The 13,311-nt window shown below is 40.5% G+C and overlaps 1 protein-coding gene across 1 annotated transcript in view; it reads right to left on the bottom strand.

Moving 5' to 3' along the window:
- Positions 1-13,311, bottom strand: part of LOC105492037 (sorting nexin 3) — a 50,750-nt gene that overhangs the window by 6,219 nt on the left and 31,220 nt on the right. The window contains exon 2 of the mRNA XM_011758870.3: positions 5,482-5,577. Within this exon, the coding sequence (XP_011757172.1) occupies positions 5,482-5,577 (96 nt within the window). The remainder of the gene's footprint in view (positions 1-5,481; positions 5,578-13,311) is intronic.

Below are 13,311 nucleotides of genomic sequence, written 5' to 3' on the forward strand. Positions count from 1 at the left end.
ATACTAATTAAAAGGTCACGAATGCAAAGATATGTGCATGCATGTGGGGTGAGAAACAGAGTATCTGGTGAGCATAATATATTGAAAGCTAAAGTAAACTAGAATAAAAGCTAAAGATCTGACTACAATACATGTCGGCTAATTTCTAGCTTAGTTTAATAGATCTTAGTTAAAAGTACTAATATACCACAAAATAACTTGATTACACTGTTCTTTCCAATACTGTAATACGAGTACAACTTTCACATGGATTTAACTCTCAATATATTTAACTGGTCTAATGTTAAATGTGAAGTATTGTGCTTCAAAAGACAACATCAAGAAAGTGAAAAACAACCCACAGACTGGAAGATACATGCAAAATACGTATCTGATAGGGAACTCTAAGAGTCTTATATATTCTCGACATAACTCTATAATAAAAAAGATGAACCCATTTAAAAAGGCAAAAGATCTCAATAAAGATTTCTCCAAAGAAGATACATAAACGGCCAGTAAGTACATGAAACAAAATCAACATTAGTGGCCATCAGAGAAATAAAAATCAAAACCACAATGCAATACCCCTTCACAAACGGTAGGATAGCTATAATAAAGAAGACAGGCAATTAATTAGTAGGGATGTGGAGAAACGTAGAACTTCACATTGCTTGTAAGAATGTTAAAATCATGCAGCTGCTTTGGAAAAACAGTCTGCCAATTCCTCGAAAGGTTAAAAAGAGTTATGATATGACCCAGCAATGTACTGGTAGGTATATACTGAAAAGAAATGAAAACACATGTAGACACAAACCTATGCATAAATGTTCACAGCAGCACTACTAAAAACAGCCAAAAAGTAGAACCAAATGTCCACCAAATAAGTGGATAAATAAAATGTGGTATAAGCATACAATAGGATATTATTTAGGAATAAAACAAAATGAAGTACTGATGCATGTTAGAAAAGCATGAACTGTGAAAACATGTTAAGTGAAAGAAGGCAGACACAAAAGATCACATATTCTGGGCTTCCATTTATGTATGTCCAGAATGGGCAAATCCACAGAGAAAGGAGACTAGCAGGTGGTTGTCTCAGGCTGAGTGAGGAAGGGTTCGGGAAAAATCAGTAGTGACTACTAATGGGGACAGGGTTTCTTTTAATGGGTGATAAAAATGCTCTGAAATTGACTAGTGCTCTAAAATAGTGATGGTTGCATAACTCTGCGAACATATTAACAACCAGTGAATTATACACTTCAAATGGGTGAAGAGTATGGTATGTGAATTATATCTCAATAAAGCTGTTACTAAAAACAAAAGCGGCCAGGCGGGGTAGCTCACGCCTGTAATTCCAGCACTTCGGGAGGCCAAGGTGGGCAGATCACGAGGCCAGGAGATCGAGACCGTCTTGCTAACATGGTGAAACCCCATCTCTACTAAAAATAAAAATAATAATAATTTTAAAAAGCAAAATATACTATTCAGCAAAAGTTTATTAAACATTTCCAGTGTGCCACATGGTATGTGAAGCAAAGCCCAAAGCCTATGTATCAAGACACTTCTCAGCTAGGTGTGCTGGCTCATGCCTGTAATTCCAGCACTTTGGGAGGCCAAGGCAGAAGGATTACTTGAGGCCAGGAGTTCGAGACCAGCCTGGGCAACATAGTGAAACCCCGTTCTTACAAAAAAATTCTAAAAATTAGCTGGACATGGTGGCTCATGCCTGTAGTCCCAGCTACTTGGGAGGCTGAGGCAGGACAATCACTTGAGACCAGGAGTTGGAGGATGTTATAGTATGCTATGATCACACCACTGCATTCCAGCTTGGGCAACAGAGCAAGACTCTGCCAATCAATTAATCAATCAATCTCCTAACCATCTGTAATTTGTATATAGTGAGATACAAATCTTTATTTTCTAATAGACAAATATTTCAACTACATTTGCTGAATTCCTTTCCCACTGAATGACAATGTTATTTTTGTTATGAACAAAATTCCCTATAAATACATGGGTCAAAGTCTAAACTCTATTACATTCCACTCATCTATCTGCCCAACCTAAAGCAATACACACTGCATAACAGTGTTTCCATCAGAGATGGACCACATAAGATAATAATGGTTGTGCTATAAGATTATAATGGAGGTAAAAAATTCCTATTGCCTAGAAATGTCTTGGTGATCCTGATTGTGTGCAGGCCTAGGCTCCTATGTATATTTGTGACTTAACTTTTAAGAAAAAGTTGGCCGGGCGCGGTGGCTCAAGCCTGTAATCCCAGCACTTTGGGAGGCCGAGACGGGTGGATCATGAGGTCAGGAGATCGAGACCATCCTGGATAACACGGTGAAACCCCGTCTCTACTAAGAAATACAAAAAACTAGCCGGGCGAGGTGGCGGGCGCCTGTAGTCCCAGCTACTCGGGAGGCTGAGGCCGGAGAATGGCGTGAACCCGGGAGGCGGAGCTTGCAGTGAGCTGAGATCCAGCCACTGCACTCCAGCCTGGGCTACAGAGCGAGACTCCGTCTCAAAAAAAAAAAAAAAAAAAAAAAAAAGAAAAAGTTAAAAAAAATTTAAATAGAGAACAGCTTATAAAATAAGAATATAAAGAACATATTTTTGTACGGTTGTTCAATATGTTTGTGTTTTAAGCTAAGTGTTAAATTACAAGAGTCAAAGAGTTAAAGTAAAAAGTTTAAAAACTAAGCTAAGATTTATTATTGAAGAAAAATATTTTAGGCCGGGCGCGGTGGCTCAAGCCTGTAATCCCAGCACTTTGGGAGGCCGAGGCGGGCGGATCACAAGGTCAGGAGATCGAGACCACGGTGAAACCCCGTCTCTACTAAAAATACAAAAAATTAGCCGGGCGCGGTGGCGGGCGCCTGTAGTCCCAGCTACTCAGGAGGCTGAGGCAGGAGAATGGCGTAAACCCAGGAGGCGGAGCTTGCAGTGAGCCGAGATCGCGCCACTGCACTCCAGCCTGGGCAACAGAGCGAGACTCCGTCTCAAAAAAAAAAAAAAAGAAAAATATTTTATAAATTTCAATGTACAGTGTTTATAAAGCCTGCAGTAATAAACAGGAATGTCCTAGGTCTTCACATTCACTTGCCACGTACTTGCTGACTCACCCAGAACAACTTTCAATCCTGCAAGCTCCATTTACGGTAAGTGCCCTATACAGGTGTACCATTTAAAAAATTGTCAGTGCTTAAAAAAAAAAAAAAAAATTCTTCCACGCTGTATTTTTTACCATATCTTTTCTATGTTTAGATGCATAAATGCTTCCCACTGTGTTACAACTGCCTGTACTATTCAGTACAGTAACATGTTGGATAGGTTTGTAGTCTAGGAGCAATAAGCTGTACCATATAGCCTAGGTGTGTAGCAGGCTACACCACCTGCGTTTGTGTGAGTATACTCATATGATGTTTGCACAAACAATGAAATCACCTAAGGATGCATTTCTTAAAATGTATTCTCATCATTAAGTGCCATATGACTACACCACATTGTTTGAATTACTATAGCTTTAAGATATGTTTTGACGTCTGGTAGAACAAACACCTGCTGCCCACTATATACTGAAAATATTTTTTGGTTATTCTTGAGTTTTTACTGATTCTAAAGTTCATATATAAATCTGCAAGTTTATAAACACCCCTACTGAAATTTCTACTAGAATCTTATGAATTTATAAATAAGAAGATACTGCTCTACTTCATGCAGGTCTCTGCTAATGTCACCTAGAGCGAGGCCTTCCCTGCGCTCTACATGAGAGTGGCTCCCCTGGCACTTCCTACTTCCCTTAATTTAGCTTTGTCTTATTTTTTTTTTAGAGCTTCTCATCATATGACATCTATATATTTTACTACATTTTTCCTGCCTTCTCTTCAACAACCCCCTCCCCGCCGCAATTTACCTAATAAGATATAAGCACCATAAAAGAGGGGACCTTAATTTGTTCATAGCTCTACCCATAACTCCTAGAACACAAAGAACGAGCTCTCTAAAATGTTCATAAAATAAACAAATCTTCAAAAGTAAATATTCCAAACGAGGAACACAGTATTACAATGAATACAGTATCACACTTTTTTTTTTTTTTTTTTTGAGACAGGGTCTGGCTCTGGTGCCCATGCTGGAGTGCAGTTGCGAGACTACAGCTCACTTCAATCTCTGCCTCCTGGGCTCAAGTGATCCTCTTGCCTCAGCCTCCTGAGTGCTGGGACTACAGGTGCATGTCACCATGCCTGGCTAATTTTTGTATTTTTGGTAGCGATGGGGTTTCGCATGTTGCCCAGGCTGGTCTCGAGCTCCTGAGCGTAAGTGATCCGTTGGCGTTGGCCTCCCAAAGTGCTGGGATTACAGGCGTAAGCCACTGCACCTGGTCCCTCTTTATTTAGGTCTTATTTTTTTTGGTAAAGTTTTAGAGCTTTCTTAACATGGATTTTGTATTTCTAGTTTTATTCCTATTTAAACATTTTGGAAGAGATGGGGCATGACTCACAATGTTGCCCAGGCTGGTCTTGAACTCCTGGGCTCAGGAGATCCTCCTGACTCAGCCTACCAAAGTACTGGGATTACAGGCATGAGCCACCATGCTTGGCCTTCTTTATATTTTTGTTGGAATGCTATTATCTGCATATTTTGTGCTCTTATGCAGCCATTTTTAAGCTAGAAACAGAAAAAAAAAAAAACCAAAACGCTTATTAAACTTGAGAAATGAGTACAAACTAGCCTTCATCTAGTTCAGGACTCCTACCATACCCACTTCTTTTCACCTACTTTCTAGTCACAAAATAACTTTTCATCATTCTGAGCATACCATGTCCTTCCATGACTCCTTGCCTCTGATGTCATTCTGAGGCAGGGCTGAAATGAGAGACATCAAAGTGAGACCTTGCTTTAACTTATTTTGAAGCCAAAGCTACCAAATTCTATTCTAAGAAGATCAGGCATGTAACAGTGTTTTTAAATTGCAGGCAGCAACCAATTAGTGGATCACGGCCATCATTTAAAAACGCTAATCTGAAGAGTATCAACATATACCACACAGAGTGAGGTCATTACTGCTTTATGAAACTCCTGTTACATGAACACATGTGTGATGAAAAAAACTTATGTGTCAGTAAAACAAAATTGGAAATACACTGACATTTATAAAATGTACTGAGAAAGAGAAACCTGGCTTAAGTGTGTGGAGAGGGGAAGATGGAATAGGACGACGAGGGAAAGGAAGGAAGTAATAGCAAGAAGATTCTAAGAAGTGTTATTCAAGTGTGAGTCAGCAAAGACCTCAACTGAGCCAAAGTAGACAAGAGAAAGAGTTCTAAGGAAAATTTACAAAGACTCTACCTCTATAAAATGACATCGAACTATTTGAAAAAAAGAAATCACATTTGCTTTTACCCATTTTATTCAAGATCATTTTCCTGAGAAATATTAAACATTAAAACTTGGAATGTTTTGCTTTAAAACCGCATTTCGAATCATTCTTACCTTGCTCTCTCTTTCTAATTCACTTCGCAGCCATTCAAAGTCACTGTATCTTCTTCTAACAGTAGATTCTTTCAGCTTGAAAATAGGAAGATTTGTCTGAAACAAAAAAAGTTACTCCTAAATTGAAGTACATTAAGGAAACGTCAAAAACATGGAGGAATGGGGGAATCTAGGCTTGCCAATTGATAATATGGCAAATCTGATTACCTTACCAAAAGAAATCATGACTTTCTTTTTCTTTTTTTTGAGACAGAATCTCGCTTTGTTGCCTAGGCTGGAGTGCAATGGCACGATCTCGGCTCACTGCAACCTCCACCTCCCAGGTTCAAGTGATTTCTCCACCTCAGCCTCCCGAGTAGCTGGGATTACAGGCACCCACCATCATGCCCAACTAATTTTTGTATTTTTGTAGAGATGGGGTTTTACCATGTTGTCCAGGCTGGTCTTGAACTCCTGACCTCAGGTGATCTGCCCACCTCGGCCTCCCAAAGTGCTGGGATTACAGGCATGAGCCACCGCACCCGGCCGAAATCATGAGGTTTTTAAGATGACCTTTTACCCACAACAAAAAAAAACTATGCTAGTTCTTTTTTTTTTTCTGAGACAGAGTCTCGCTCTGTCGCCCAGGCAGAGATGCGATCTTGGCTCACTGCAACCTACGCCTCCTGGGTTCAAGTGATTCTCCTGCCTCAGCCTCCCAAGTAGCTGGGATTACAGGCACCTGCCACCAGGCCTGGCTAATTTTCTTGTATTTTTAGTACAGGCGGGGTTTCACCATGTTGGCCAGGCTGATCACAAACTCGTGATCTCATGTGATCTGCCGCCTCAGTCTCCCAAAGTGCTAGGCTTACAGGCCTGAGCCACTGCCTGGCCCACTAGTTCTTTAAAAGTATTTACACAAGAATACAACTTTTAAATGTACCTTTGTATGCATGCTTTTGGATGTCATTCTGCCTGGGGCTATCTACATAAATGTAGGTCATTTTCTTATTATTTTGGTGAGCTTTAAAAATGTCAACTAAGCAGGGGTGAAAAAAGGTTAGCTCTTGACTATTCTTCTAGCTAGTACCTCAGCAAACAGTCCTCATAGGGGAAATACAACTAACCTTTTCATTTTTAAAATTTAATTTTCTTGGTGCTCATTCATTATAGCAAAACCCCAACTTATGTCTCAATGCCTATCACTGCCCATTGATGCAGAAATTCTTTTTCTTCTCCCAGAGAGAGGGTCTCACTGCATTGCCCAGGCTGGATTTAAACTCCTAGGCTCAAGCAATCCTCTCGCCTTGGCCTCCTGGGTAGCTGGGACTGCAGGGTCATACCACTGTGCTGGCTCACTTTACTTTATTTTATTTTTTGAGACGGAGTCTGCTCTGTTGCCCAGGCTGGAGTGCAGTGGCACGATCTCGGCTCACTGCAAGCTCCACAGCCTAGGGTCATGCCATTCTCCTGCCTCAGCCTCCCAAGTAGCTGGGACTACAGGCCCAGCCGCCACGCCCGGCTAATTCTTTGTATTTTTAGTGGAGATGGGTTTCACCGTGTTAGCCAGGATGGTCTCCATCTCCTGGCCTCATGATCCACCCACCTCAGCCTCCCAAAGTGCTGGGATTACAGGCGTGAGCCACCGTAACCCGCCCACTTAGCTACTTTTTTTTTTTTTTTTTTTTTGAGACGGAGTCTCGCTTTGTCACCCAGGCTGGAGTGCAGTGGCCGGATATCAGCTCACTGCAAGCTCCGCCTCCCGGGTTTACGCCATTCTCCTGCCTCAGCCTCCCGAGTAGCTGGGACTACAGGCGCCCGCCACCTCGCCCGGCTAAGTTTTTGTATTTTTAGTAGAGACGGGGTTTCACCGTGTTAGCCAGGATGGTCTCGATCTCCTGACCTCGTGATCCGCCCGTCTCGGCCTCCCAAAGTGCTGGGATTACAGGCTTGAGCCACCGCGCCCGGCCTTATGAAAACAAAATATTTTGTTAAGAGGACTAGATTAGATCTTGCATAAAAAAAGACCTAAATAAAACATTATTCTTAACGGCCACCTAAAAAATGCCAAAAACAGCAGGGAAAGTGCTGCAGACAGTGTCTGTGGTCTTACCACTAGCAGGAAATTAAATCATACTCAGTAGACCAAGCTCATAAACCCAGAGCTTTAAAAGCGAGGGCAAGAACCGAAAACGTAACACCCAGTACTTGGAAGTTACACCAGAATGTAAGAAAATTTCTGGAGACTTTGTTCTTTATAAGATTGCAAAGGCTACTTGTTGCCACTTCAGTCAACTTCTAAATTAAAAAAAAAAAAAGTAACAAGAAAGATTTCTATTATCTTTTACTGGATTCCTTTTAAAGAAAAAATATGCTAGGCCTGGCGGGGTGGCTCACGTCTGTAATCCCAGCTCTTTGGGAGGCCGAGGTAGGAGGATCACGAGGTCAGGAGTTCGAGACCAGCAAGAGATCAGCCTGACCAATAGCCTGACCAATACGGTGAAACCCCGTCTCCACTAAAAATATAAAACTTAGCTGGGCATGGTGGCGGGCGCCTGTAATCCCAGCTACTTGGGAGGCTGAGGCAGGAGAACTGCTTGAACCCAGGAGGTGGAGGTGGCAGTGAGCCAAAGATCGCTCCACTGCACTCCAGCCCAAGCGACAGCAAGACTCTGACTAAAAAAAAAAAAAAAAAAAAGTTACCAAATCCAATAAAAAATGGTTTATGACTAAAGACACTAAAGACTATTAGGAGTGGTATGAGACCAGTATTTTATAATTAAGAAGAGATTTCAGGCCTGGCATGGTGGCTCATGCCTGTAATCCTAGTGCTCTGGGAGGCTGAGGTGGGAGGACTGCTTGACGCCAAGAGTTACCAGCCTGGGAAACATAAAAAGATTCCATCTATACAAAAAATAAAATAAATTTACTGGGCATGGTGGCATGTGCCTGTGGTCCTAACTACTTGGGAGGCTGAGGTAGGAGGATCTCTTGAACCCAGGAGTTCAAGACTGTAGTGAACTGTGATTGTACCACTGCACTCCAGCATGGGCAATGAACGAGACCCTCTCTCAAAAAAAAAAAAAAAAAAAAGAAGATAGATTTTATTTTATTTGAGACAGGATCTCACTCTAACCCAGGCTGGAGAGCAGCGGCATGATCACAGCAGGGTCAAGTAATTTCTCCCACCTCAACCCCCTATGTAGCTCAGCCTACAGGCACATGCCAACACACCTGGCTAATTTTTGGACTTTTGGTAGAGACAGGGTTTCACCATGTTGCTCAGGCTGGTCTTGAACTCCCGAGTACAAGGAATCCACCTGTATTGGACTCCCAAAGAGCTGGGATTACAGGCATGAGCCACCGTGCCCAGCCAAAAAGATTTCAAAATGTGCAAAATATCACAGAGTTTGTAGGTGACAGAAATGACTTAACACAATAACTAATGCCATACTCTACCAAAAATACTACTCAACACTATATATTCTCTTAGATTATATTCTGTTAATTCAGACCTTGAATTAATTAGCAGAGAATTTGCATAGAACTGCAAAGTGTTTTACAACTGGAAGAAAAAAGTTAAGTGCCACCTGAAGGAAAGACTGGCTTCCTACTGTGTATACAGGGACATCATCTTGTAATATTAACTCCTAAGAAAGTTCTACCTATTTGTTAAGCTTAATGCCACTGGTAAATAGCTGTCACTCAACACAATAAAAGCTTTTTATTAAGGACCTTACATCCATTTTGTAGTGGTCTCAATTTTTTCCTAAGTGTATTAACTTCTCTATGTTGTATACCTTATAGCTTAGAATTCTCAACAGATGCTATTGGGCATAACAGTGTATAGGTTTCAAGCATGAAACCAAATCTCACAAGAGATTTAAAAGCACTTGAATTTTCTTTCCCAGGTAACCACAACATTTGTTCATTGTATTAATGACTAAGGAAATAATTGCACCTAACAAGACTCTTATTATACTAAAAGTCAAGCTTATATTTAAAGATGCTGGCTTGTTGTACAGAGGGTATTCTCATTCCCCACAGGGAATAAAATTAGGTCCCCTGGAGAGTAGAATAATTCCCAGAAAGAAAGCACTGGATTATTTCTCTCTAATTTCACCTATTGGCTTTTTAACCAAGTTCACCCTTCCGCATTAAAATATTAAGTCTTTGTAAGTGTCTTAAAGATAAAAAGGCCTTTACAGAGCTGAGTGTTTTCTGCAGGTGAGATTTTACATTCTGAATTCCCTCCTCTCAAATTACTTTACAAAGGGGATTAACTGCTCTCTTTATTCAAATACGTTAAGATCAAGCTTGTGAAAAGAGTCCCCTAAGAATTTTCATACTTCTGGGTACGGAAGTCTATAAAGTTAATCTCTGAAACAACATATCAAGCTTACAGGTACAATGTTGAGAGAAGAGTGCCAATTCAGCTCATTTTACCTTCCATTTTCCCTTTTGAACTTTTGACACAATCATGATTATATCTGATTCCCTCTAATAGAAAGGGGAGGGGTGATGGGGGAAAAGTCCTTTCCCTTCTATGATTAGCTAATAGTTTGATAGTTTATATACTTAAAGAGGATCATGATTAGCTTAAGAAAGTTCTTTTAGATTTCTTAACTGGTTATGATTTCTTTTTGCATGAGGACTTCTTTAGAGTTTAAAGTCACATCAAGAAATTCGAACATCACTTGCCCATTACATATGCAGTGGTTAACTTAGCTTGTTAAACATCTTCCTGATCATTACAAGGACTTGTAATTCAACGTCACCGATTAAAATAAGTAAGTGGAAAATGTGGGGGTTTTTTGTTGTTGTTTGTTCACTGCTGAAACTCCTGTGATTGGTCACTTTCAACTTATTCAACTTTTATAAAATGACTGAAGGGAGGAGAGGTTTTTTACCTACAGCTTCAGGAAGACTAAACTATTATTTACTGATCATCTATAAAAGGCACCATGCTAGATAAGGTAGAATCATTATTTATAATGATGAATAAGATGCAGACGTGGCCCTTATGAAACATATACCAACCAAGGAGGTTAGAAAATAAGCATATAAAAAGTTGAATTTCCATGGTTAAAAATACTACAAACTGGCTGGGCATGATGGCTCAAGCCTGTAATCCCTGTACTTTGGGAGGCCAAGGTGGGCGGATCATCTGAGGTCAGGAGTTCGCAAACAGCCTGGCCAACGTGGTGAAACCCTGTCTATACTAAAAATACAAAAATCAGCCAGGCATGGTGGCGGGTGCCTGTAAGCCCAGCTACTTGGGATGCTGAGGCAGAACTGCTTGAACCCGGGAGGTGGAGACTACAGTGAACCAAGATCGCGCCATTGCACTCCAGCCCGGGCAACAAGAGCGAAACTCTGCTAAAAAAAAAAAAAAAAAAAAAAAAAATTGCTGGGCATGGCGGCACATGCCTGTAGTGGGAGGATAAGGTGTCAGGATGGCTTCAGCCTTCAAGACTGAGGCTGCATGAGCTGTGATCACATCACTCACTGCACTTCAGCCTGGGTGACAGAGGGAGACTGTCTCAAAAAAAAAAAAAAAAAAGGAGGGGGGGCATTTTGGTGAATACATTATCCATTACTGTATTAAATGCACATAACTTTTGAATGAACAATTTCAATGGGAATTAATCCTACAAATATTTCCACACATACAAAAATATTTCAGCATTGTTTGTAATAGAAAAAAAAAAAAGACCAGAAACAATAAATCTTACATTACAAACTTACATTACACAGCCTTTTACAAAATATAACTCAGCCACAGGTTAATCAGAAAAGCTGTCTAGAATGTATGACACATAAAAAGTTTCAGGCCAGGCGCGGTGGCTCATGCCTCAAATCCCAGCACTTTGAGAGGCCGAGGCGGGTGGCTCACTTGAGGTCAGGAGTTCAAGACCAGCCTGGCCAACACAGTGAAACCCCATCTCTACTAAAAATACAAACATTAGCTGGGCGAGGTGGCACGAGCCTATAATTTCTGCTACTTGGGAGGCTGTGGCAGGATAATCGCTTGAACCTGGGAGGCGGAGGTTGCAGTGAGGTGAGATCATGCCACTGCACTACAGCTTGGGCAACAGAGCGAGACTCCACCTCAAGAAAAAAAAAAAGTTTCAGAACAGTATATTCCATAGCATAATACCATTTGTGTAATACAAAAAGCACGAAGGAATTGACAATTGATTTGGCCCGGATTCATTCATCCTTTCCCTTCCTTTTTTTTCCTTTCCTCAGTCTCTCTGCTTCCCCTCCCTCCCTACCTTCCTTCTTTTAGAGACAGGGTCTCCCTAAGTTGCTCAGGCTGGTCTTGAACTCCTGGGCCCAAGGGATCCTTCCACCTCAGCCTCCCAAAGTGCTGGGATTTGAGGTGTGAGCCACTGCATACAGCCAGCCGGGACTCTTTTTTGTTTTGTTTTTGAGACAGAGTTTCGCTCTTGTTGTCCATGCTAGAGTTCAATGGCCTCAGCCAGGACTCTCTTAAGACAGAGCTAGCCATACTATCAGACAGTTGAAAACGGTGACAATGGTGTGAGCTAAATGCAGAGAAGAAGTAAGTACAGGGTATATTTAGTATATATTTCTTGAATATTCTAAAGCATAGGCAGTGGTGGGAAATAAAACTGAAAAGTTTAAACTAGACTCTAAATATAGGGCTAAGGTGCCTACCTGTGAGCACCGGGAGTTAATATGTTTTAATAGAAAAATGATAGCTATGAACAGAAAAAATAGAACAGAGAAGTTACCACAGAAGTAGAAGCCACAGATGAGCTGCATGTAGGTTTAAGTCGTAGAATTAAGAACAGATGGCTCTAGTTGATTCTTAGGTTTATCTGCTTTGAAGTGTATGGACAAGAGTCAGACTACTGAGGCAAATTACAGCAAAAATCCCTTAAAGGTTTTATCTTGGATGTCACTTTAAATGCTCTAGATTTATCCAGAAAGAATGAATTCTGAAATTAAACGTAAATCAGGCTTAAATATTGTTAACTTACTTTAGGATGACTAAAACTTTTGAAATTTAAACAGCAAGATTTAGTATTATCTCACCCTAATATTCATATTTTCCCCCAATTTAAGAGAAGTTTCTTAGTATCAGGCTGAGTATGAAGTGGAAGCCATAATTTTCTTCCTAGCTACTGTTCATTTTATTTCCTAACAGGTAAAAGTGTCAAATACAACCATCTGTATGAAATAGTATTTGTAGGAAATACAAGAAATATGTTATTTGTGGGAAATAACAATAGATCAGCCAATATGGGCACAGTGATCACAGACAGGTAAGATGGGAGACAAGCAAAAGTATAGCATGGGGCAAGAACCAAAAAGTAAGCCACAGCCTTCATCTATTTGTATAGGTATATATTAGTAAATGCTGAAGACAGTGAGTTTGAGTAACCCTGGACTACTTTAGACTTCAGTTTTGTTCATGGAGTTCAAAAGTTCTGCAAATCACGTTTCATCATATATCTGAAGCAAAGACAGAGGCTCAAATAATCTGGACAGTTCTCAAGGGTTCTATGTAAGAAACCCAATATTAACAGTCACTTAAAGCTATGTCAGGGCCCAAACTAACATTTAAAGAGCAGATAATTATAATTACCTGCATCTCAAAAAAGTTAAGTTCGTTGCCTGGAATCCACTGAGTCTATAAAACTATCTTATTCCACACTCAAAATATGCCTTTGTTAATTGTTATTTGCCAAATGCTAATCTGTTACCACTACTTAGTAACATTTCTTTGGAAAACTATAAAATAGATTACCAATATTATCAAAGAAGACAGGAAAAAACAGAGGGTCTCGCTGTGTTGCCAAGGGTGGAGTACAGTGGCAA

The sequence above is a fragment of the Macaca nemestrina genome, chromosome 5 (genome assembly GCF_043159975.1).
Source record: "Macaca nemestrina isolate mMacNem1 chromosome 5, mMacNem.hap1, whole genome shotgun sequence".
NCBI lineage: Eukaryota > Metazoa > Chordata > Mammalia > Primates > Cercopithecidae > Macaca > Macaca nemestrina.